This window comes from Melozone crissalis, unplaced genomic scaffold (genome assembly GCF_028551555.1).
Source record: "Melozone crissalis strain CALT ecotype California unplaced genomic scaffold, PUWL_Pcris_2 ptg000042l_1, whole genome shotgun sequence".
NCBI classification, from domain to species: Eukaryota; Metazoa; Chordata; class Aves; order Passeriformes; family Passerellidae; genus Melozone; species Melozone crissalis.
The window spans coordinates 13,360,910-13,386,211 of NW_026535820.1; the positions used below are offsets into that span (position 1 = coordinate 13,360,910).

The 25,302-nt window shown below is 37.9% G+C and overlaps 1 protein-coding gene across 2 annotated transcripts in view; it reads right to left on the minus strand.

Annotated features, from left to right (window-relative positions):
* The window catches only part of ASXL3 (ASXL transcriptional regulator 3), a 122,212-nt gene that overhangs the window by 57,991 nt on the left and 38,919 nt on the right, over positions 1 to 25,302 (minus strand). For both annotated transcript variants that reach the window (XM_054284596.1, XM_054284595.1), the window contains 2 exons: positions 7,386 to 7,494; positions 5,915 to 6,026 (listed from right to left, as the gene is read on the minus strand). In XM_054284596.1, coding sequence (XP_054140571.1) covers positions 5,915 to 6,026; positions 7,386 to 7,494 — 221 coding nt within the window. The remainder of the gene's footprint in view (positions 1 to 5,914; positions 6,027 to 7,385; positions 7,495 to 25,302) is intronic.

The following is a 25,302-nucleotide window of genomic DNA, read 5'->3' on the forward strand; positions in this document are numbered from 1 at the left end:
AAAGACGATTCACCATTATTGCTACAGTAGAAAAAGGAAACAAGAGTGGTTTTAAGCCTACAGGAGGCATTTCCATTTAGTGGAGAATAATTAGGCTCCATTCTTTAAATCGGCTTCCTCAAGGGCCAGGACTGAGTGAAGGAATAAAGAAAAAGCAACTATTAAGCTGTAAACTGTGAGGTTATGAGCTGGAAGAGCAGCTGGGTTTCTGAAGATAAGACCTCCTTAGTGAGTGTTCAGAGACTGTTAACATGAACGATAGAATTAGAATTATGTAGCAAAAAGAGTATGTTAAAAACGTTTTGGGGAAGCTCCATTTAAAATAACTTCTTCTCTTCCATTTTTCCAAGACTAGTTTTGTTAATTATTATGAAAGACTATAATTTATAAAAATAAGCAATGCTGCCTTTGAATTTCAAATTTTACAGGCTATCTCCATTATTTTTATTACCTTTTACCTTCCCCACCCAATAAATGACACCCATGTAAAACATATTGGAACACATGTTTCTTCAAAGAAACAATTTTTTGAGGGACACAACAAAAAATTATTGTGTCTCCTTGCTACTGAAAGTTATTAGAAATAACTGTAAACAGATTTATGTAACTAGATGGACAGAGAAATTCCTGCCCAGTAAAGGGCTTATTTTCCCAAAATCAACAGCACAATTAATTTTTAGTTCAGTCAGATCATCTTGATTTAAAATCAAACAAGCAAAATCAACAGCAGTCCACTTCCCTGTTTTTTAAAGTAACCACAGCAGATGAGAAGGATTGTTTACTAATGGCCACATTACAAAACATCAATTAATATTGTTGCCATATGCTAAAGACTAGAGTCTACCTCAAGCATAAAATGTATGCACACGCTCTGGAGATATGAAATTTCAGAGAGAACTCCCTCAGGAAAACACACACACAATAGCTCTCCCTAAAATATCCATAAAATTCAATATTTTCTTTGGGTGACACAGATCTATACTTGTATTGACATAAATAGTTGCACTTTGCCAGCACAGATGTATCGAGTAATTCACCTCCATCACTCTTTGATCTCTAGAGCCCAACTTGCCAAAACTGAACAATTCAGAACTCGGCTGTTGCCATCAGCTCTTGAAAATGAAAACCAGTTTGGGAGTTAGCTAATTGTATGAGTTTGCCAAAGCAAGCAAAAACAGATGTATACATCAAGAGTACTCCAGTGACTGCAATATTCTTTCTGAAAAGCAATACTAGCACTGTGAATTAATAAATAGTATTGAAAAGTATCTTTTGGAAAAAGACATCAAATACCACATCAGCTTTGTAGCTTGCACTGAATCCCAATTATTAATAGCATGTTTTTGAGCCCAAACATTTCACAAAACTTAGAAAACTGTGAATCCTTATTCCAAAGCAAGTCAACATTTTCCACTGAAAATATACAGCTTGTCATCACTAAGCCACCAATTTCTTAGACCTCATTAACTAATGTACAGAAAAAAACCAAACAAACAGATGAGAAACATCCTCAAGCTTCACAGTATCTTCTCTTATTCTTATGACTCCCTTCAAGTGGTAATGAAACAAAAGAAATTAAGCTCAATCCCAGGTACCATATTTTCATTTTATAGTTCCAGGAAGATGAAAGAAAAATACGCAAAAAAAATCTAAGCAAAGTGAAAAACTTCTCTTGCTGATATGTCACCCAAAACACTATGTTGAGCTCTTACTTCATTGCTGCTCTTCTGCTTTTAGAAGAATCTATCTCACATCCAGATGTTGCCACGTGTCACAAACATTTTCAGTAGAACTATGCAATATTATTCCCAAGAGACAAGATGCTAACAGTAAAAGGTTTCACTGAATCGCTAGGAATTCCATTCTTGGAAAGGAACTGAATATCCAAATGGGGACTCAGATTTCAAACAGTGGTGAATATACACTGTTTGCTACAGGGTTTCCTAGTCTAAAAAGCACAAGTTGTTCAAGAGCACAGTAGCTACAAAGCAAAATTTCAGAATTCAGCATGAACATAATCCTCTGCTGTCTATCATTTCGTCAGCTATCTCCGAAAAAATTACCTAAGGAATTAACCTAAGGAATTAACTCTGCCATTTCATGTTCATAGCTGAAGAACATACACTTGTAGGAAGTGCTGAAAGCCAAAGTGTTTCAAGAGGAGACACACATTGCTGCTATTTGGGCACACATGAGAAGCCCTGTTGGGACTGAGGTGGGGAGGGAAGTCACACTGCGGCAGGAATTGCTGTCTCCTCTACACGTACATCATTGTGCATTCCATTGGCTCGCACGAAGACCATTTTTAATCAACTGTGCTCCGTGGCTGATGGATTAGCCCTGGCTTCAGAAACCCTAGGGACAAATGCTTTTCGAGAACTGAACATCCTATTGATGGGCAAAAGGATATTATAGTCATCATTTTCCCAGGCAACAGTAATTGGGATTTTAATTCTTTTACCCACAGCATCTTTACATGCTACCCCTGTATTTGAGGAAAATGGAATTTTAAAGATATGGGACTGCTACAGAGCTTCAATTAGAAATCCCATTCCAAACAAAATAAACTGTAGCATAAAGAGTTTCTTTAACATATGCCTTTGGAGAAGGTGGGGAAAGAAAAATTCTCCACAGCATCTGCAAAATCCTGAGGTGTGACCATTCTACTTGTCTACTTAGCAATACTGATGTGATGTAATAGCTTTTGCCAAGTCTTTTTTTCCTAATGGTTAGGAATTTTTATATTATTATGCTAGTAAAATTGTTCAGTAGCCTGCATTTATACTGCAAAAAATGTGCCTGCTGAGGAATGATGTGATTCTTCTCTGAGTGTCAGCTGGTAGTTTTTATTCTGAAAGACTGTGGTCTAAAAGCCCACAAATGGGCAGAGGCTGTTGCTTACAGTTTCATCCTTTTGCTTCCAGCTACATTTAAAGAGGCATTTTTTAAACTCTTGTTAAACAATTTCTGATCAATCTGTCAGAACTGTGGCTTCTGGACTCTATCAGAGTGGAAAAGGGCAAATAAAAATGTAATCAATTGGGCAATTAAGAATTCAATGTGCAAGCAACACCCATCCTCATAGGTATCACACATATTCTAAAACAAGCCAGAGAATTTAATGAAGTGTTTTTTGCACTGAACTAAATGCTACTTTTATGCCACAGAATAATTTCCTGGAAAGAAAAAAAATCCCCAGCTCTAGTGTGAAAAGTGTAATTGGTCTGTTAGACCAAATATTTTCTATAGAAATAACTATTCTCGAATATTTACAAACTGATCAAGTCACCACTTCACCTTTCATAAACTAATGAGACCATCCCTATTAAATTCCCCAGAACAAAGGAGGTATTTGTTCACTCAGGACTTCTTATGTGTCTTTTATAAATCCTTTCCTGTTTACCTTAATTCCTTCTTACAGCTATAATGAATGCAATACACTGGTAATCATTTAGCTAGTGCTATACCCAAAGGAAAATCTCTGCCTATATTCCTTAATCAGTACTATCAGAATTACAGTCTAAGAACTACATTGGACTAATTAGCAAAAGCATCTCATTCATGTTCAATTTATTTTCTGTTGTGATTCTTAAATGCTTTTCAGATATACTGATTTATTGAACACGTTTTTCTGCTGCATAAATATGACCTATTCTTTTGCTTGAAAGTCTAAAAAAATTCATGCTGTTCAACTGCAATAATTTACAAGGCAATCACAAGAAGTTTCACAATTTTTATTTATTACAAATAAATTTAAACCAGAAAGATTTGATAGTTTTCAAAAAATTATAGACATAAAAAAATATTGAATGAAGAGTGGTCAAATCACATCCTCCAAAGCAAAATGCCTACTGTGGAAGGTGATTCCTATGACTTTTCAGATTAAATAATTTGTAATTTCAATCTACCAAAAACTGGATGTATTTTTTGGGCATGGTCCTATTTTAAGCCAAGCCTTCTATACAGTAAATGAAATCAGAATTCTAAATGTATATAAATGATATCTTTAACAACAAACTTGCACTCTCAAGAAATGATATTATGTTTAATAATATAATATCTTGAGAAAAATGTTTGGCAAAATTATGTCCTGTACTAGCTGACTGATATGCTATTTATTAAATATATGCTGCATTTCATTCTTAATTGATCATGTCAAGCATTGGCTTTTCTATATGCAACAGACACTCACTACTGCCATGCCACATACTTTTTTAAAATATATCCATTGATATCCATTGCAGGACAAAAAAAAATAAAATGTCCTGTTCTCAAAATGTTAAACATATTGCAATTTTCCAAGATTCATTAAAGATGAAAAATGATGGAAAATTCTCAGCTTTAAAACCAATATAGGTGTAATTTAATGCTCTATTTCAAAATGTTAAATTTTTTGCAGCTTCTCTTTTATGTCATCACAAGTGCTATAATTATTTTTATTACTGGGAACTGTGAAAATAGTACATAGCCTGCTCCCAGTCAAAACCCAGCAATTTTCTACTTCTGGAATTATGACATCCTATTTACATTCTATAATATCCTATTTACATCCTAACACTCCTAAATAATTGCCTGGCTTTTTTTGCCATGATTTTTCTTTGTTTATAACAAGTAATACCGACTTTTGCTTTGTATTTGTAACTGTATTTACACTGCTTTTTACTGCTCTATTCTTCCTGCAATCAACAAATTTTCTGAGTATCAAAGAGGAATTGTTAAAGAATATGTAAGTTCACTTACATATGTAGCACACACTACATAAACATCAAACCACTGTGCATGCAGAGTCTGTTAAATTACAGACATCATATATCAAAGAAAATGAAGAAGCAGAGACATTTAGTAACTCTGGACCTTTGTTTCCACAGAGCTTCAAAACTTCAGTGCTAGACACACCACAACATGCCTTGGGTAGTTCTGTTACACCTATCACTGAACACTTTATGATTTTCCAATGCTGCTGGAGAGCAATACAAAAACTGCAGTATGAGTCCTGTAAAGGTGCAGCCTGGGAGCTAAATAAGCTGCTCAAGCTAAAAAAGGAAGTCTGTAGCAGAACAACAACATGAGCTGAGCCTTTTCATGCCCTAGTTGTAGACAGGACACTGTCTCAACATATACCAAGTAAGCCAAAACACCAGGCAGCAGTCCCCCAGTGGGACAGGTTGAGATGGGACAGCAGAAGAGAACTGATCAAGGAAAGGTTCATTTCAGAAGTCCTGGACAGTCTGATTTTTTTTATAAAGCATTCACTTTATAATCACTATGAGTGTAGTTATAATACTCCTCCTGTTACTTGCAAAGTAATTTTAGGTGACTGATGTCCTCTTTATGAATAATTATTAACTCTCAAAAATGAAAAAAAAATTCTAAAGTTGCCATTTTAAAGTTATTTCAATGTCTCAGTTTGCTATTATTTTAGAGGAGAAAAATTCACAGCATTTGATACATCAAGATGTCATTATGTGATGATGGCAAACAGGAATAGCTCTGCCTGAAAGAAAAAAATACAAACCTTTGTCCTCTGCCCAGAACTCTACTGAGGGACCAACCCTGCATGTCCACACTGAAATCAATGAGATGTCTGAATCTGACAACTGCCAGTCTGATGCCTGGTAAAGGCAAATTATACTTCAGCTCTGGGCCCTAAACAAAAAAATGTAAGCCAAAAAATTACCCACTGAAAACACACCCAACATCATTACACTTTGTCCTTTAAAACCTTAAGTCAAATAAAGGCATTTAGCGTTCCTGATTCCTTCATAAGGCCAAAAAAGAGAGGGAATTACTCAAAATAGTTCCACTGAGTACAAAAGATTATTTATACTGCTTAGAAAACACACCATGAAAATCTGAAGTAAACAATTCTTTTTTCCCAAAATATGCCCTCTAATATTGAGATTAAATCACCTACCACCATTTTCTTCTCCATTATTATTGTTTGTCTCAGCCATTTCAGTGCCATCTAACTCAGATTCACATCCTAAATCCAATGTTCCATCAGTAGGGCATGTTGATTCTTCTTTCTACAGTTAAAAAATAAAAATAAAAATAAAATTAACAAGAAAAAAATCAATCATGATCCTGCTGCATCTCCGAAAATAGATTACTGCAGTGTACTCTCAAGCTTACATTTCAGAAAAACCAAGAATAAAATAAAATATGCCTGTGAGTTACTCTAGAGAGAGCCATAAAAAACAGACTTTCATGAAAAAACTTGCAAACTAAAAGCAAAAAAGCTGTTTTGTGAGGTCATAACATGCTCTTTTTAAAACCAAAAAAGTCACATAAAATGCAAGATCTTCCAGTTTTCCTTCTTGTTTTTTTTAACAGAAACAGACTTGTGTGGCTGTTAAAAATCCTAGTTTTCCAGTTGAGTGTCTACAACACTGCAGCAAAATACAAATCCTTTAATGTTTCTTTTCTGCCTTTGCCTGTTTCCTGAATTCAAATAGCTGAAGCAACCTGGAGCTCACAAGCATGGGAGTGATTGTGAATTCCTGGAATTGTGCCAAGAATATCTCCCGATTTAAAGAAAAACAACAGCATTTGTTCTAGTAAATTAGGAAAGACAGCTTCTGAAAACTATTAATTCAATTTCAAATATTCAAGTATTCAGAATTTTTAGTTAGCAGGAGCTGACAAATTTATATACTTTTATATTTTTATACCCTTACATCAAATACATCTGTCATAAATTACAAAAGATCCTTCGCCCCAGCCTAAAATTTCAGTTGACTACATTTACACTGCCAAGCAGATAACCTCACTTTCTTTTTTCTCATCTCTGCCTCACATTATTCCACTTCTATTGTAAAACTCCTTTAAGTTTGATCATGTACAACAAGAAAAAATTTCCACCCACAATAAACATCACGTTCATACCAAAACAAAAAAATTAAAAAGGAATATAAATAGAATAAAGGCAAAATTCTATCACTATAATTATATTCCTTCTCAAAAGCAATGATGCAACCTTTGAATTAAAAGCTGATTTATATTAGACTTGCAAATAATTTTTCACTATTCAAAAATCAAACATCAATACAATTACTTAATTAGAAAGTCAGTGATCCTCTTGAGCTCACTAGTCCTAAAACAAAGGCCTTACTGTGAACAACTCCAGTAAAGCAGCATTTTAACTAAGCTACGTGCTTTTTATACCATGTGCCAAATTCGAAAACACGTATATGCTTTCTAGGATAAAATATTCAATGTTTACTTTCATTATAAATCCTTTTAAAAGACATCTGAAAGCAGTTAGAAGGACTATCAGGTCATTTCCTTGCCAAAGAATCTAATCTGTTTACCTTTATATCTATTGAGACATTAATAAAATGGATTAATAGCTCTATGTACAATCCATATACAAAATTTAAACTTACTTTGAGAGCATAGAGTCCTGATTTCCCAGGGATTTTGAAGAATGTTCCATCACCTACACGAGTGTTAGTATGAAGCATTGCATTCAGGCAAGCTAATGGAGAGGTTCCACTGAAAAATAAAATTGTGCAGTCTAAGATTGAGTGCCTCTTGTAAAACTATTCCCTCGTTCTATTTTTTTTAAAAACTCATGCTTGCCTGGGTTTTTTTTTGTCCCCCCCCCGCCTTTTTTTTTAATTCTCTCAACCCTGAAAACATCTACATTACAATAACAGGCCAGTTTCAAACTTAATCATATGCATCTGTCCCCTAGGCTTGAGGCAAAAAGTCTGTGAATTATAATTACGTTTTTCTTCATACAGAAACCAGCTCCACATTCTGAAAGAACCAAAGTCCAAATATTTATGTGAAATTACTTCATAAATAACACCATGAAGCCTCATTTTTAAAATGTTACAGACAATGTGGCTGCTGCACATGAATGATCAAAACAGTACCAAGTTCAAGGGCAGCTGCATCCCATAGGATGAAAGGCAACAAAAGAATAATAAAGAGCCCAGAAAGAACACATTTAAAATTAAAAGTGATATATAGTAAAGCCTTCTTCTGGCTCAACATGGTGAGCATGCATGATTATATACAAATATAAGGACATTTGTGCCTCTTACGAAACATAATCTTTTCTAATTAGAATTGTTTTAGAGATTATGAGACTGACATCCTCAAGGTAATAATTTTAATACCACTGTGGAATGCATGTTAAAGGACTATTTAAAAAGAAACACAACACATTTAGAAAAAAAAATGAGCATTTGGACAGGGATATCTTTGTACTAGATACATGTTTACATTAGAAAAAGAAAGCAAATATTCCTACCCTAGCTAGATGTATACTATTCTGAAAAGCTGATCTAAAAAATGCTGGGGAAGAAGGCAGTCATAAATTATTTTATTTTAATTTAAAAAGTGAAGTACAAGATCTATAGATGTACTATCACATCTTTATCCCCATTTGCTGGCTACTGTACACGGTGTACTCAGGGACTGAGCCTGAAACTGTGCTTCTTCCCTGGGGTCCCCAGCCTGCACGCACGCTTATCTTCAGCCACGTAAATATATTCCACTTGGTTAAGTGGAACAATGCCTGTGCATTAAATTAAGTGTGTTGCAAAGTATTTCAGGATTAATTATATACTCAACTATAAACCAGGAGCAGGGGCTTCGAAGTTCATCAGAAATTATTCTTCCTTATTCTGTGGTATTATAACACAACATCCAATCTTGGTTGAAAATTGCAAGTCTGATTTTTTTTTTTAATACATGAAACTGGATTGAAATTGTTGTATTTCATATGGTTATGCTTTCTGTTGATTTCCATGGCTCTGTTACAACAAAATTCATCCTTACTGTACATATATCATTATTTTAATGGCAAGATCGATAGTGTGGTAATTGCTCTTCCGGTAAAAATTAAACTATAAAGTGCCCTCAGGCCAGGAAGTCCTGTCTATTATAATTTATTTACTGCAGGTCACCTAATGTATCACATTACTACATCTAAAATAAAAAATTGCAGGTAAAAATGCTGCTTTTTGATAAACACATCAGATATGCAATAGATATTTATTTTATGGCTATTCTAAACATGATCACGCAATATGAAAATTCTGACAATTTCTGTGGTTTCTTTGGCTTCCCTGCAAATAAAACTGGTGGCACATTTGGTTTTGATATAATACTTTAACAAAATACAAACCAAAATATGTTGGAAATAAAATGATACTGCTAGCAGTGGGACAGAAGACATTAGGAGAGTTCATTGAGTTTAACGATTACTTAAACACTTTTGTAATATGTAGGACACTTCTCTTTACGCATTTTCCTTACTGTATTAATGCTTGACAAGCAAAGAGACAAAGCATTTAATACAGCAGTTACGGTTGTGTAATTTCTTCCATATGTTAACATACATAACGTGAAGCGATTTCAACTCTCTCAGACTTGGATCTTTTTAGTGAAACATTATCACCGATTAAGGCTTTCTCTGCAAGACAGAAAGAACTTGCTGACTCTGCAGCAGAAGAAAAACTTGGTATGTCAACAAGAAACAAAACTGTGTGTGCATGTATGCACGATTTGTATTCTCCTCCTATTCTGATGGATATACGCTGGACTCCACACTTATTTTTAGATATCATTAACCAATTGAAAGATACAGGATGAATGAGCCCAAAATAGAGGATTTGGCAACATCTCATGATCACTACTGTGCTCACAGCAGATATCTTAATCTTCAAAGTCTAGACAACTGGCAAGTGGACAACAGAAACTACTCTCTGACTTAGAAAGAAACCCGTATCAGCTACTGAGCCAACAAGCACTTTAACTACTGCTATGCTTGTTTCTTACAGGTATCTGCAGCTCCTAATGGCATGCAACCAAAGGGTCACATCCACCCTTCTTGAAAACTGGACTTGGGTATGTCCATAAGGAGCACAAAACCAACCACACAGAACACACTTAAGATGCAAATAAAAATAACATGGGAACATTGAGGGGTGGGATTTATTTTGACCTAACAGATCAAACTGATGTTCCATGGAGTCCTTTGTCAGCTCTGCTTTGACCCATGTCAACCAATGACTTGCCTATTCTTCTGTCAGCACTGGCATCCTTAAAACACCGCATTAAAGATCCTAATTGTTACACACAACTGATGTTGGAAATGCTTGCAACACATGCTATCACAACACATGGGACTGGGGTTCAAAAAGCCAGCAATCATAGATCCCATGATGCAGACTGATGTCTGAATCATAGAGCACTTTCTGAGGGATCTGTACTACTTATTGCATGCTTTCTAAATTCTCCTACAGCCTGAGGACATGTTCCTTCTGTTCAGAGCTCCTGGCATGTATTAATACAGCAGTCAAGGCATGAGTATCTCTGAATATCAAAAATGGCACAGCTTGACCCCAGTTCCTAAAACACTCCAAATCAGTTCAACTTTGATTCAGTTAAATGATATTGGATACAATAATATTCTACTTTGTAACTTGATATCTGTGAATTTTTAGAGCCATAATATATTTTAAATTGATATGCTGCAAGTTTTATTGCCATAGTCTGCACACAAGAAATATGTTTACCATTTACAGTCTTCAGATGCAGAACTTTCATACTATTTATTATCATTTGGGTGAGACTGCTTTAAACCACTGCAGTATTCTAGAAGCCATTTATATATAGAAGTTACAATCTGCAGCACTATGTCTTTAAGATTGGTATTTTTCAGCTTGTATGTTTATTTTATATACCTATATATCTATACACATATACAAGCACTATGGCCCCACACACACTTGAAAAACAGTTAAAAAGATGAAAAGTTACTTACTTTCTGTAAAAGTGATGTTATGATGTTACAACAACCAGCAACATAGGAAAGAAAAGAAAAAACACTCATTAACCTTCCAATAAAAAGGTTGCTAATACAACTTCATCATTCATAAGACATCAGGTATTTCAATGTTTCATAAATTCTCTCTCCCAAAATCACTATATACTGGTAGTACTTCAAAATATCTGCATATTATCAAATAAAAGTTTGCACCCCCAACTCCCCCAGTCAAAATTATCTCCAACATTTTGTGATTCTGGGCTCCCTCTACTGGTCACGCAGCCGGTGTTACCTAAATTGAAATCCCAGACTTTCCACACACCAATCTCTGCTAAAACATGTAGGGGAAGTACAGATTTCCGGTACTTCCTCCTCTGCCACCCTCCCCAAAACCCTATTAAAAATTTGTAAAAACACCAGTAAAAACGTGACTTATTTTTATATTGGAAATTTCTCAAACACATGGTTCTGTCAGAAAAACCCTGAAAACTTCTGTGGTTATTCATATAATTCTAATGGACTTTGCTAGACTGCTTGCCAAGAGACAAAAATTATGATCTTGGCAAAAAAAAAGATGTCTTAAATATGGAAAATAAATTGACTAAAGCTGCCTTGTCCAGGCAATATAGTGTCTCAGACTGAAAGTTCCCTGACACTTTGCAGACAAGGCACCTTGGGTCCTGCAGCAGCAGCATTTCAGCCTCTCAGCCCCATTGTATATGGTGTAACCCCCTCCTGTGCCTGACATATCCCCAGATCTAATGATGACTGCTGTAAGAGGAGCACCTTGGTGTCATAAATTTGTTCAGTATTTATTTGTTTGAATCATCTGCTCTTTTTATACACATCCATAAATAGTCACAAGGGAGCAACAATTTTTACTCACTGCTAGAAATGAAGTAAAACCAAAAGGCTTAAGAACTAATTTCTAGGCATGACTTGAAGTCACACAAAATACAATATGTTCATAAGGCATGTTAGTTACATCAATTTTAGAGTGACAACAGATAAAGGAAATAAAACTGATCAGGAAAGGCCACAGTGTGGTATAGTAAATGGAAAAGTAAAAGAAAGCATAATTGTAATATTCCAGAAATATGTAAAAAGCTGTTGAAGTCAATGGAGATGAATGTTCTTCATGGCCACTGTGGGAAGAAAAAGAAAGTTCATGGATAGCCAGAAGTGTGAATGTAGCTGCTCGTGTTTTAATCAACACCAAAACAGAGCAGGGGAGTTTGTAAAATGACCTTCATCAGATCACCCAAACACTAGTCCCGGATGATACACAGACTGAAACCTGTCCCAGTGTTTGTGTTGAATGATCTCTTGAGCACCCATCCAGCACTGTAACCTGTTATTCTTTATCTCTTCAATAAATCTACATTTTGGTTAAGGCTGAGGTTAATCATGTGCCCTAAGTATACTTGGTCCAACATGTTCAGCAGCTAGAAATGCTGGAGAATTGACTCAATGTCTAGTCCTGCACTGCTTGCTGAAGTGTCCCACACAGCACTGCATGCCTGGTGTGATGAGGCCCTTGGTTTCCCCTTAAAAGCTCTCCCACAACCTTCAAGGAACCATGTTCCCACAGTCCTGCTCTCAAGTGTCAGCAAAATGTCCCAACCTGCCTCCCAAGGCTGTGGCTGTGACCTGTGTCAGGAGTGACACAGAAAACCATCAGGAACCTAAGCAGCTATACCAAAAAGAGAAGACAGCTGTGCTATTCAAGGTGACAGGCCAAGTGCTGCTGACCAGTGCAGAGCTGTCCTCCTCCCACAGCCAGGCCTGCTGAAGCTGGCAGGGCTGCAGCAGCAGTCAGTGCTGGGGCCAAGGCACATTCACCAGCCTGGGCTCAGGGGGAACAACCAGGACATGTCCAATGAATTGAAGACTGAATAAAAGACCCAGATATTTTAATACATTCAAATGGCATAGGATCCTTCCCTTGGCACAGAGGGAAGCAGAGAGCACAGGTAAACAGTGGAAAACAAAGCTGCTGGTGAGTGCAAGATTTCCTGCTAACCACCTACAACTTTCTCATCAATAAACACATCAAGTTAGTCTAAACAAACCAACCAGTTGTCCCTAGCTGGACATCACTTGCCCACCAAAGCCACTTTATCACTCCCCTTTTCAATTGGGCTGTGGAGAGAAAACATAAGGAAAGGCTCATGAGGTAAGGACAGGGAAAGATCACTCAGCAATCATCACCCCAGGCAAAATGGACTTGACTTGGGGAAATAAGCATCAAGTTTATTACCAATCAAATCAAAGTACAAAAATGAGAAATAAAACCACACCTTAAAACACCTTCCTCCCCTCCTCTCTTCCCTCCTTCCTGGGCTTAATTTCACTCATGGTTTTCTCTACCTCCTCCCCAGCAGCACAGGGGAACGGGAGTTGTGGTCAGTTCATGACACATTGTCTCTGCTGCTCATCCCTTTAGGGTGGGGACCCCTCACACTCTCCCCCTGCCCTGGGGTGGTCCCTCCCACAGGAAACAGTCCTTCAGGACCATGTTCTTCACCACAGGCTGCAGTGCAATCTCTGCTCCAGCATCTGGAGCGCCTCCTCTCCCTCCTGCTGCTGTGCAGGGTTCTCCCCCCTCCTTAGCTCTGTCACCCCAGAGGCAGCACCATCATGGCTGACAGGCCTGGGGCAGCAGGGGGTTGGTTTAGGAGCCAGCTGGCATTGACTCCATGGGACATGAGGGAAGCTTCTCATAGGAGCCGCCCCTGTAGCCCCCCACTATCAAAACCTGGCCTTGAAAACCCAAAAGACACAGCAAGACTGCCAGCCACTGTTATATAGAGACCATGTATTCCGGGTACAACTGCACTCAGCCATCCTTATTTCAGTAGCAAAATTGCAAAACCAAACATGATAATCCGAACTAAAGCAATTTAAATTGCCAAACAGAAAATTTGATTTGAACAATCAATTAAAATCTTGCTTTTGATTTTTTCCATTTATTTTCCTACTGCAAGGCTAATTTGTTCATTGTTTGAAATAATTAAAATACCCCAATCAGACAATAAATAGAGCTTTAATGTAATCTCACTTTTTATTTATTCAGAGACTACAAATGCATTCATCAATTATCTAATTTATTGTACAGAAATTAATCCATGTTGTCTTTTTCAATGTTAAAACAGCAATGACACCGTATTTACTAAATCTTTACAAGTGTACTTATTTCTGTCAAAAATTTCTGGAAAGAATCTCAATTTGATTAAGAGATTGACTTTTAAATGCTGAATGAAAATACACTGGATGTGCAGGATATAAAAGGAAAAAAGGAGAGACTTTCCAAAATATCACATATCCAACATGATTTATTAAACAATAAAACCATCTCTTAATATGTGGATAGTAGGTAGCTAGGGAACCATCTACTATTTTTATATATACAGTCTAGTGAAACTCTAGAGCTGGAAGATCTCAGCCTCTCACATAAAGTTCTTATTCATAAATTGGAGCAATAAAAAAAGCATTTTTCTTTTTGAGCTTCCAATTGGCTTTTTAATTTTAAAGGAACTACTAATGAGAACTACAGAGAATACTCAATATGAACAGCTGACATGACTGTCAAAACTATTTATGTTCTGAAGTCTTAGCCATTTAAATAATAAAGTCATAATAAATAAAGTCTTAAGCCTTAAGTTATTTGCTTAAGTTTTATAGGAATTGAAGTACATACAGGTTGAATACTATTTATATAGTCTGAATAAATCATACTTCAGGTTTATTCCTAAAATAAGCTCTCCCACTTGAATATTTAAATGTATTTTAAAGGATTAAAAGACAATTATTAAAATAAATATGTTTTTTAAAGTTTATTTTCAATCATTTTTATCCACATTAACCAGAATTAACACCAGTTTCGTTCTCATTTGGGCAGCACCCTGAAGAAAATTTTTACATCTCTGGTCCTACTTATGCTTCACACATGGTAGCTGACTTTCAGCCTTCCAGTATCACCAAAAGGGCTGCTATTCTTGGGCAGAGCAAATAAGCCAGGCTATCAGGCAACAAGACAAAGTAGTATAGCTCATTTGTCTATAGGCTCACAGAATGCAAATAACTACCGTAGGATGCTAGAGAAAAAGACCTATTGTTTTTACTACTGACATTCTTCATCCTCAACTGTCATAGAGATTTCTTGTTTTTCTAAATCAGATGGAGATAGAGGCATGATTATTGATAGTATGATGGAAAAAAACAAGGACCAGTACAGATGTAACACATCTGTCATAGATACCCAATGTGTCTCACAAACAGCACTTACCTATCAGTTTTCACTGAAGTTAACCAAAGTCCTGAACCCCAAATATCTAAACCAGAAGAATTGAGCAATGAACTTGAGCCCTGACTTTTGCAGCCTTGAGGGAGTTACAAGCAGCTGGAATCACAGTTGACTAAAGTGATACATCAACAAGAAACTAAACCTTATCAATATCCTTCAAGTACAAAATGATCTGGAGCAATAATGTACAAAAACTTAACCTGGATCCTAAATTCAAGCTAGGTATTAAGAAAAGATATTCTTTTTGCATTCTCAGCAGGAAATCTCACTTACAGTCTCACCTAAATCTAGTTTTACATTTTGAATTAGCCCAAACTTGAATCAGGGAAGGAGTCAGAAGTGAAGCTGCTTTCATAGAACAGTTTCCTCACTCTATTACCAAAGTGCCTTTGAACCATTAAACAACGCTGGCTCACTTTGGAAGAGAGACGTATAAATATTATTCAAGACTTCTATGAAGAATATACATAATAAACAAATACTGGAGCTTATGCCTCTACCTTTAGGACGTAGTTCTACTAATCCCAGGATCCTCTTGCAAGAAGCAATCTCCCTCTGGACTTTTTGCATATCTAGATACAGTCATTGTGTGCAGTGATTACACAGCATTAACACATATGTAATAAAGCACAAACGTAATAAACATCTAGACATACATCATCATGTCAAAACTAAGGTGGACAAGTGAATGAAACTGCTGGCTGAAGGCAAACAGGACAGAAAGACAGGGCATGCTGGTAAGAAAATGTGGCTTTTTTCTTTTAAGAGTTTGCAAGACTGGTTGCATTCACCCACAGTCAGTTGCAAGTGACTAACTGACCACAAAGTCAAAGATGTTTCTTGGAAAGCAAAGCTCTCATACATGGCTGCACATAAGTTTTAATTCTAATTCCCTCTAAGTAGCTAAGAGTTTGACTCACTTTTGAAAATGATGCCATAGTCTTAGGCATTTTTTCACCTTTTAGCTGTATTGCAGCACTGTCATGTATCTGATGTTTCTTTTTTTCCTCGGGGTAAAGATTACTGAAAACACATCTGATCCTGCCCTCTGCCCTGTGCAATGGCCTTTCACAGACATTTCAATCAGGTTTGGCATTTCCACCCTTACCTTTTGAGTGCTCTGTGGTCTGAGGCCAAGGTAGATAAAGTTCTATACTGTATAACACTGGTAATGAATCTTTTTGCTATCTAGAGCAAAATCTATTTTATCTCATGGTGCTGGCAGCCTGAGAAAACTTCTGATGGTGTCAAATCTGGTAACAATAGCCACAGTAATGTTTCAGAACAAAACAGCAAATGGAGTTCATCCATGCTGAAAGTGGAGCTTTATTACCTCTCCTCTAAAACAATAAAATGAAAAGCCCCATGAACTAAAGTTCACTGCAAATTCAGTACTCCTTAAGCCAGCCAGGCTTTTCCCTTTTTTTTTTTAAACCAATATCTGTCACAAGAAAAATTTTATTTATAAAAGTTCCAGAACTTGTGTAAAATTTAAGGGTTCCTGAACAGAATTTTATAGAGCTACTGTTATGTATTTTACCTTGAAAATATTTGTAATGTATCTGAAAACAAGATGCTCTCAGTATAGCACCTCAGAATTTGAGAAGAGAAAATAAAAAGCACACAAATCATATACCCATCATACCAATGCCACATTATATACTATGGACTGAAAAATATTAACAATTTTCCTGAAATTCAAGTACCCCTAGCTATTAGTTTTGCTGATTACCCTTTGCCAGCCATGCCTCTGAGTAGATCTCCTTGAATAACTTTGAATTTTCCATAAAGTATGTTTGAAACACCATGACACCTCTTTAAATGATATTCACATATGGCAACAAGCATTCCTCAACCAGAAAGGAAATGAGAATACAAGTTTTATAGAGAAATGTTTACACTTCTCTGTGCTCCCTAACACCTGGGAAAACCCCAAGTTTTTCTTCTTTGTGAAGAAAAACCTCAAAGAAAGGATTTATGTAAATGCATCTCTGAACTTTGAATCCTTACTATTTCATTAAATGTAGTACAAATAATACAAGAAAAAATGCAATGCTAACAAAAAAAGGCACTTTGAACGTGTTGTTGAAAGACACAGGCAAATATTAAAGAGTACCTCTTGAAATCATCCTGAAAGAAAAGTGTTTCAGAAAGAAAATCATACCAAAAGAACAAGAAATCAGCATGTGTCAGAGAGAGTCATGACAGCCAGGGTGTCCCCTGGACTGAAAACACCCTCCTCATTCAACACCACTTAAATTTTTTTTTTTTTTTGTATGTAACAAATTCTTATGCTGTCTAAATAACACAGTTCTCTCTGACAGCTACTTCCTATCTAAGAATGTACTTTTTGTCCTTTTCTCTTTTAATAAAATATTTCCTTTTAATACTTTTAACTGATTTCATTAAAATGCAGTAGTACATTTTTCACTTTCTGCTCCAATATCAATAATCACCATGAAGGACAAAACTATAAATAAAGGAAAAAAAAAATGAATTCTTACCACATTAAAGGAATTCTGGAGTAGAGGTTAAAAAATGGCTTTCTTAAAGAAACCATGGTTTTTATATATATGATGTCTTATTTTAGTATCAAATTTCACAGACCCTTGTGGGCTTTAAATATATATGCTTAGAAAAATGAAGTAATGACTGTGCTACAGTCAAAAATGTACTAAACCCAAGAAAAACATTGCCACAAAATGTGCAATGTATAAAATGAAAAAAAACACCCCACCCTTCCAAATATTCTTGGCTTCAAGGTGGGTGAAGCTTAGAAGCTTACTCCTCAAGGAAAAAAAAATAAATTCTTAAGGTGGAAAGTAAAGTGCCTATGCTGAACAAGACATAGTCAATAATCACTGAATGCCTTTTGGCCTCTAAAACTTAATCACTCCACACAAGGGATCTGTATGAAATTACCCCAAATTCTCTTGTTTAATTTGGCTTTCTAATTGGCCAGTCTCCATAACTTTCCCTTTAGTGTTTTAACAATATCTTGTGTGTGTGTGTGTGTGTGTGTGTGTGTGTGTGTGTGTGTGTATATGTGTTGTTGATACACAATAACATTAGTCAAATGCAAAATAAAAAATACATCACAACCCACCCCACCCACCCCTCCTCCTTCCAAAAAAAAGAGTTGAAGCTATTTTTAAGAACATTCATCTCCACCAAGTTTCATGGCCTCATATAATTTACACTGCTAGGAACTTCCAAAAGTTTTGTAGCCCAAAAGTTATCTAGTCCAACCTTCTGCTCAAAGCAGGACCACTTGGATCTCAGCCTTGTCCACTCAAGTTTTGTGCAATCTCCCGGAATGGAGACTTACAGCCTCCATGGACCACCTTCCTCCTTGTGCTTAACTGCTCTAACTGGGGAAGCATTTTTCTTAGTATCAAATCAGAATGTTTCATGTTCCAATTTGTATCGGCTGCCTCTCATTCTTTGCTTCTCATGCTGTCACTGTGCAACCTCCAAGAAAAGCCTAGGTCTGTCTTCCCCACAGAAGAAGAGGGAAGATGGCAAGGAAGAAGACCTTGTCATCACTTAGCAGTGGAGGGCCACAGGATCCCCCTGAGCCTTCTCTTCTGCTCTATGAACAAGCCCAGCTCTCAGCCTCTCCTCATTTCCCATATGCTCCAGCCTCCAGCCATCTTGGTGAACCTTCACTGGACTCTGCTGTATCAATCTCTTTCCTGGAATAGCAGGCCCAAAACTGGACATGGTTCTCCAAATGCAGTCTCACAGGTGCTGAGCAGAGGGGAAGGATCAGTTCCACTTGGCCTGCTGGCCACAGTCCTGCTGGCCACAGCCCAACATGGGCCTGCCTTCCTCTGCTGCAAGGGCACATTGAAGGACAAATAGCTGCCTTGTTAACCACCAGGACTCCCAGGTAATTTTCTGCAATGCTGATTCCTGCCATGTTAGCCCCTCAGCCTACACCACCACAGATGACTGTGTTCCAGGTGAAGAAGTTTGCTCTTGCCTGTGTTGAATTTCACAAGCTCGTGTTAGCACAGTTCTCTCCTGTCTAGATCCCTCTGAACAACAGCCCAGTCTTCAATGTACCAACTGCTTCCTCCAAACCTGCTGCGTGTGCACTGTCCCATATTCTAGGTGTTTAACAGCAACATTACCAGTAACAGCCTCAGTATCAATGTGTGAGCAACACCATTTAATAACTGGTCACCAACTGGAGTTAGCACCTTTGATCAAAACACTTTGGGACCTGAAGTCAGAGCAAATGTCCATCTACCTTACTTGTCCACTTACTGAGCTCCAATGTCATTGATCTGCTGTGAAGATACTATGGGAAATAATGCCAAGTGTCTTGCTGAAGTCAAGGTAAAAGATATCCACTGCTATCATCTCATGCACAGAACCAGTCATCTGGACATAGAAGGTGAAGTGGCTGGCCAGGCATGATTTGCCTCTTCTCACTCAGACTGGCTTTCTGCCACACTAGCTGGATTTTTTTGTGCATTATAATGAGCCATTCTCATTCACCGAGGGAGATAAAACAGCCTTCCTGGACCCTTTTGTCCATAGCTTGACCAGGGCGGTCACCAACCTTCATACACTCAACCAGACCTTCCTTGTTCACATGTAACAAGCCAAGAAGCACATCACCTGCATCAAGAAATTGTCTTTCAGGAATGTCCTGGCTTGCTTGCATTCCCCACAACTACTATGGTCTGCAATAAGTGCAAGGCACCCAGCAGTTACTTCAAGGCCTCATCTACTTCTTGGCCAGATGGTCAGCAGCAGATGTTTACCCCAGCACTACTCATGTTGTTCTGCCTCAGGCTAGTACTCATTCCAGGGCAAAGCACTGTGCACACCCACCCTCCTTTGCATGCACTGCCCCTCTTTGTCAGCCTGCATCCCTCCATCTATGCACAGTAGCATCCCATTTTGTGCATTATACCTGAGGTGCTCTGAAATTGTGCAGAGACTGCATAAAGCAAGTGCAACATTTTTCCAATTATGTTTTCCCCTAGATACTTCCATGATGCTCCCCATGCCTTTATTTCTCTTCAAATTCCAGCAACCTTCACATTAAGCAGCTACTTCAAGGCCCTCCAGAAAAGAAGACTGAGACTGTCAGCAAAGACGCCTTTACCACACTCCATGTTTTGAATCCTGCCCCTATTCAGTAGTCCTTATTCCTCAAAGAGGGTGCTACTGCTTTGCCTGTAACACCAGTCATGCAGCCAGACTTGGACTTGATGGATGTGTCCTCTGTCACCTGAGAATTTCCACCTCATTTATAGGACTAAGAAAAACACCACCTGAGCATTTGTGCTCTTCACCCTTGTCACTAGAGCCGTGCAGTCACTTTTAACATGTTTGGGCTCGCCTCAGTAGTATCATGGAAACCACATGGATGAACACCAAGGGTTCATCCATGGATTGTCTGAGGGTTGGACAACCCTCAGAGATGTCAATCTGCACCATCTGTGATTCAAGTACCCAACAAGAAGTAAACCTCCAGCTACAGCAAGAGCACCAGGTTGCAAGATGGGTGACTGTCTTGATATGATCTCAAATAACTATCACCCTCATTTTCCTCTTCATGAGCACACCAGGGCTGAGCCTCAGTTGGCTCTGACTGTCTCCTACGACAATCCTACTGACCTCCCTCCAGTGCACTACACCTATCCTTCTCTGTGGGCAGAGAAGCTTTCTTCTATTACCAGAAATCCTAAGTTTCCATGTTGCCCATCTTAGAAGTCTCTATCCACAGTGAGTTTACAACTACCACACAGGTAGTCCACAACCAGTAAGCAGCCAACAAAAGCTGCCAGAACTGACAGAGTCAAATGCCTCCATAAGCTGTCCCCTGACATGCTGAAGTGTACCACCAAAGTTCCCAGAAACAGGAGCTCCCAGGAGATTTTGCCTGAAGCTTGCTCAAGAAGCCTGGAAACTGCTGCAACTGCTCATTCTCTGATTAGCTGCCTCTGCTGGAGATCTGCAACAAAATGAAAAAATACACTGCAAAAGAACAACAGGACTTCTGAGCTGCTGCACCACCCACAGAAGAAGCCCATGCAGCATCTGACAGTGACTTCATTAACTCTGTTGCACAATGAAAAAGTGAAAAAAAAAGGAAGAAGAAAGTGTTGCCAGAAAACCACTGTGAGCCAGGCCTAGATCAGAAGACTGAGTAGGATTCCTACTTTATCATGCTATACCAGGACCATAATCCAGATGCAAGTCACAGCTTCCAGCCAAACTTCTCCCCTGACTGATTGGAAGAATTTCCAGCCCTTCTTATCATCCACAGCAGGAATTTCTGTTACCACAGCTGTAACGGTTACAAGACACCACCCTGCAGTTATGCCAGCAATAGTGCATTTCTGTACCTTTTTGTAGGGCTGCTTTCACCAGCAAGATTTACACCAGAGTTGTGTTGTGTAGGACTAATAGTGGACTCATCTCACTTTCTATCAGCTCTGCCACTCAAAATAGCTGCTTGAGTGGCTACCCTCTAAGGCAGACCACGTTTCAGTATCCATGACATGTTCTCCCCTGACACCCCTTTTTTCTTTATTTAAAACTTGATTATTTCCCCAAACAGCCATATGAATGCTTGTGCCAGCATCCAGGGAGGTGGGCAGCCCAGAACAGGAAAAGCAGCTTGGAGAGAAGAGGATTATTCTTTCGGCTACAATATTGGTTTACAGTAACTGGAGAAGGATGGCCTCAGACTGACACAAGTGGTTCCCATTTCAGACCCGGCGGAGCAAGGCCTGTATTTCACCTTTTGTCAGCGAAGGCACCGCGCTCCCTGCAGCCGCTCCCGGACCCAGTGCCAGATGCAGCTGGCTCGCCTCAGCCCTAACCCCTTGGGCTGCTGCGCTGGCGCCAGAGGAGGCAGAGGAGGGGAGAGCTGGGGGTACCACCCTGCTGAGGGAAAGCACAATCACCGAGCCTGATGGAGCCCCGCACGCCCACGTGCTCCTGCGCCGGAGCCTTTGTCATGTTCTTGGCTCTCTCACGCGATTTCAGTGCAATTTCCCAGTCACTGCCACTAAAACCAATTGCAACTAAATTTATAAAACTCCAAGATGGGTCTATGAACATATATCTCCTTCTACCTTCCCCCAGTAATGGAAACAAAACACAAAAGGCAAAGCACAACTTGCTGTTAAGATGTATCCAAATTAAATTTGAAAAGGCATGTGATGTATGTCAGTGAAAACGCTGAAATTATGGCAAGATTTAACCACTTAAGGAAATAATAAAAGAGAACTGCCAAGCAAAGTACTATATAAAGAACTTTACTAAGTACTGCACAGTTTAAAACTATTCTTTTTATTTTATGAGAATTACGGATTTATTTTTTCATATCAGAAATCTTTAAATCTTTAATATGTTACTGAATGTTGAGCTGTAATATGACATTACTTTATTAAACAATATTTCTTCCTGATAGAAACAACAGCATGGAAGTAAATTGCAATGCTGAGCTTAAACATATTTTTTTTCTTTTTTACTATCAAAAATCCTACTCAGTTATCCCAATTAAACTGGCTCAGTAACTTAACCTCTTCTTAAAAACCAATGTATGCCAACATGCTGGCCTGCCAGAGTTTACTCTGCCACTTCAGCCACACCACCCACCCACCCAAGTAATCAGTCCAAATCAGTAAGAGAGTTCTTAATGCTTATTAGAATTTCTTTGGAAATTTTTACCTGGAAAATATCTATTCACTGAATGGCAATGCTGAAATCAAAGTTGAGTTATTTTAATATAGGGATTTTACCACTTTTAATTGATGGAAAATAATTTCCAGGGTCTTGGTTACCACATATGAGCTTTTTCTGTCAGTTAAAAATTTTAACTTTTCTGCTAAAAGCATTCAGCTACAGATTCCTCAACCACAGTGAACTTGCTCGGACTTGATTCCTTTTCATTATTTTTTGCTTTTATCTTCTTTCCTGTCTGCTTTTCTTCAGTTCTTTCCCTTATCTTTCTTTTTATTCTCAATCTTTTATTTTTCTTCCTCTCTTTTTTCTCTCTCCCACTGTACATTTTTCTTTCCCCTTTAATTTCTCTTTTCTTTCCTTTTTATCTTTTCTCCCTCCCTTCTTCTATGTTCTGTTCTTTCTTTTCCACTTGCTTATTTTTCATTGCTTTCTATTTTGTTTTCCTGTATTTATTTTCTTTCCTTTTCTTTCTTCCTTTTCTTTTCTCTTTTTATTTGTCCCTCTTCTCTTCTTGCTTTCTTATTTTCTCTTTTCTCAGTTTTATTTTTGCTGCATTTTCACTTTTCTCTTCCTTTTTTTTTTCCTTCCATCTTTATTCCTCTCATTTCTCTTCTCTTTACCTTATTTGTTCCTCTCTTTTTCTCCCTTGCTTTTCATTTCTTTCCGCCTGGTGGGTTTGCTTTGGCCAGCAGCCAAATGCCCACCCAGCCTTTCCCTCCCTCTCCAACAGGAAACAGGGAGAAGAGGGGATGAAAAACCTGTGGGTTGAGATAAAGAAATGGAGATTGCTTACAAGTTACAGTAAGAGACAAAACAGAGTCGACTTGATGAAAATATATTAATTGCCATTTAAAAAAAGATTTTGGTAGAGAGAAATAAAGACCAAAAGAATTTCAAACAACAGCTTTACCCTTACAGAGTCATCCTTCCTCCTTCCTTCTCAATTTCTCAACCTTTCCCACTCTGAGTTGCACTCAGGGGGTTACACTCAGTCCACAACTGCTCCTCTCTGCCACTGCCTCCTCCTCACAGTTTTTGTCTGCTCCAGCCTGGATGCTCTGTGGGCAACACCTCCTTCAGGAAATAGCCAAATGTCCCAGTGTCCTGAACTCCACTGGCTGCAGAGCAGATATCTGCTCTGGGGTGGCCCTCCACAGCCTTCAAGGATCCTCTGCTCTGGTGCCTTCCTTCCTTCTTCTGTGGCCTTGGTTCTACACTTTATTTTTTACCCTTCTCTTCTGCCTGAGTGCTGATTTTGCCTTTTCTTAAATATGTTACCCCAGAGGCACCACTATCTCAGCCATGAGGCTGTGTCTGGCCATACAACCCCACACTGCCAGAGCATTGTCATAACCACCTCTTCATTCTGTCTTTTCTTCTTCTTTTATTTCCCTTTCCTCTCTCCTTTATCTTTCTACTTTCCCATCTTCTGTTTTTGCTTCCTATATCTTCTCTCTTCCTTATTCTTCTCCAGTGTCTTCTCTCTTTCTCTCCTGTCCTCCCCACCTTCATCCTATGACTTCCTGTCCTGATAAAAGAATCGTATTTCTTTTAAAGCAGAAATATAAAACAATGCTAAACCTTTTGTTATGAAGCAAGAACAACTGAAATCCCTAAATTTAATTTTAGTTTTGTCCATTTCTATTCAAAGCCAAAGAAAGTGCACCATATCTTATGCCTTCTTATTCACCAAAGTTCAGGAAAATCTCCACAGTTTCTTTTTTTCCCTCTCTCCAATTTTCAGTCAGGACATAACTTCCAAGTGAAGGAGTTCAGAATTTTGAAACTAAGTGTCAAATTCTGGCACAATTACGCAGAAATCATATGTTTATTTTTAACATCCAAAACATTGCAACCAACCCAAAAAGAGAAAGCTAAGACTTAAACAAACAACCTACTTCTACACCTTCAATTCACATTCAATTGAAAAAAGAATAAATTCTAAAGTCTGTCATATCATGTGAGAGAATAAATGAATAAAAAGAATCATTCCTTCCTTACAGAAGATTTTTCTCATTACTCTTGTACTTGAAGAGTCAAGCAGAACTTGAGAATGTTGTCCATCACCAAAATAGGCAGAAAAATCAAACTGACACAAAGAATAAGGAAGCTGGGAGTAATCATGAATAAAATTAAATCTGAAGCAAATTACTGTTTTCTAGTAATACTTATTCCTAGAAAAACAGTTGTATAAGCAAGACCATACTTTCACCCTAAATATTAAAATAAATGTAACTACTACAACTTTGCTGACTAATACATGCCAATTATGTGCATAAAATATTTTTGCTAAGAGCCCTTGCCTGTACGAAAAGCCCGAAAATAAACACAGAATAGGCAATCACAGTGCACCCTGTACCTTAAAAAATATAGCAATGTATGATTTATTGTATTGTGTCAAATTAAAATATTTGTGTTGATGTGAAATGTTAAATTATGCCTGTAGTACGTAAGGGAGTTTAACTTGGCAAAACAGCATAGTAAAACTTTTTTTCCT